Source organism: Bradysia coprophila, unplaced genomic scaffold, assembly GCF_014529535.1.
Source record: "Bradysia coprophila strain Holo2 unplaced genomic scaffold, BU_Bcop_v1 contig_193, whole genome shotgun sequence".
Lineage (NCBI taxonomy): Eukaryota > Metazoa > Arthropoda > Insecta > Diptera > Sciaridae > Bradysia > Bradysia coprophila.
In genome coordinates, this window is record NW_023503456.1 from 954,671 (window position 1) to 956,786 (window position 2,116).

At 40.2% G+C, this 2,116-nt stretch overlaps 1 protein-coding gene across 1 annotated transcript; it reads left to right on the forward strand.

The window, feature by feature from the left end:
* The first annotated feature begins 416 nt into the window (after window positions 1–416).
* LOC119075253 (retinol dehydrogenase 14-like) lies at window positions 417–1,397 on the forward strand. The gene has a single exon (XM_037181650.1). The coding sequence runs from the start codon at window positions 417–419 to the stop codon at window positions 1,395–1,397; it is 981 nt and encodes a 326-aa protein (XP_037037545.1).
* The last annotated feature ends 719 nt before the right edge of the window (window positions 1,398–2,116 follow it).

Sequence of the window (2,116 nt, forward strand, 5' to 3'; positions counted from 1 at the left end):
CAATTTGTTTACCGGACTCATGGTCTTGACATCTTGTGTTATCTAAATATTCGAATTTCAAAACAATTTCCGATTTTAGCGTTACCGCGTTAGAAGTCATTAGCGAACGCAACCTTGCGATGATATACAGTACCGGACTGGCTCGAAAAAGCCCATCGGGGGCTCCATGCAACTCAATTTAAAAACGCCCACAAATTAACAATTCTCATACAAAAATCCAAAAGGCCCATCGGGAATCCCCCGAATTCACTGTATGGCCAGTGCGGGCCTGATGATATACAGAGATAAATAAAAACGATAAAAACCGGTAATTGCAGTTCTTCAACCGTAGTAACATCGAGAGAACTGTTTTATCTTCTGAACTCTGTGTAAAGAGGAAGAGGAATGTAATCGTTTGTTAGTTGAGTGATCCCATCATGTTAAAAACTAAACTCACATTTATCGCTACATTGTGCATTATAAATACGAACGAAATTTATGGTCAAGTGCTGTGCAATCGTCGGTATTTGAACGATGAAATTCGAATTGACGGTAAAGTAGTGATCGTTACTGGTGGCACGAGTGGACTCGGATTGGAGACTGCTCATAATCTCGCTAGCAGAGGTGGACGAATCTACCTTGCATCTCGTGGTGAGAAACGCGGAAAAGAAGCAGCGGAAGCTATAAGACGATCGACTGGATATGGAAATGTTCAGTTCATGCAACTGGATCTGGGTTCGCTGAGATCAGTGAGAAAATTTTCGGAAACATTTCGTAAGGAAGAGACACGTCTCGACATTCTGATCAATAATGCGGGACTGGCTTCACATTATAATACGACAGAAGACGGCTTTGAATTGAATATGGGTGTGAATCATCTGGGACATTTTCTGCTAACAAATTTGTTGTTGGATCTTCTCAAAGCTTCTGTACCGAGCAGGATTATTGTTGTCAGTTCGATAGCCCATTGGATTGGAATTATTGAACGGGACAATTTGAATAGCGAAATTTACTTTCCAGGCATTATCAGAGCTTATAGCAATAGCAAATTGGCAAACGTTCTTTTTGCACATGAACTTGCAAGGCGACTAGAGAACACTGGCGTCACTGTTAACAGTTTAGATCCCGGATTTTCAGTGTCTGCCCTCGGACAAAATCTGGACACCACTCTTCGTGGCCTTTTCGAATTGGCCCAGACACTTTTCGGCCGTAACTCAGAATACGGATCACAGACACATGTGATGTTAGCAATCGATCCGATTGTAAGGGTCGTTTCGGGGAAATATTTCTTAGACTGTGTGCAACATCAGCCGGCTTATCTTGCGAGAGATGCAAACATGGGTCGATGGCTATGGGAGCACAGCGAAAAACTAACGAGATTAAATGCACATCAAATGGTGTCGAATGTGACTCAGTAAACATGCAATTGGATTTTTGTATGAAAAGTGTTGTGGAATAAAGTAGTAGATTTCGGAAGGTTAATTTTCTTTGTTTTCAAAAGTCTGATGGCTGCTGAAATGTAGTAAAATACATCACTGGGGATAATAAGTTGAAAAGCAGAGTTTTGTTGTAGCCGAGCTCAATAAAGACTCGAGACGTTTTATATTTATCCCGTGTTATTAAACGGATTTTGACTAATGTTGCTGCACCTGCTAAGTTTGTATGGTACTTTTGGGTAAGGAATCGAATTCACCTCCCTGCTTTCAGGTGAATTTTAGTTTCATTTTGTTGCATACATTGAAGTTGCAGCTAGTGAGGTGAGTTCGATTCCATACAAACTTAGCAGGTGCAACAACATTAGTAACAAGAAAATGATGGCAACATTACAAAAATGAATTCACTTGAAAGTCGAGATCCGTATTATCTCTAATCCTTTGATGATTTGCATTACCTTCACTGAATGTCCTTCAGTGTTTATATACTTTGGGGAAACGAACGACTGTGATGTCAACTTAACGCGTGACAATTTCGCTATATTTGTAGAGAAATGATACCTAGATGGCGTTGCATCTGGGCACCATTTCTATGCATTTATGATATCGAAAAACTTTTAACGGCTTAAGTTTCGGACTGGAAAGATTGGAAAGCAACAGAGTAATTTGACATTTTTACACTGTCACGAATAGCCCTTTTTTGA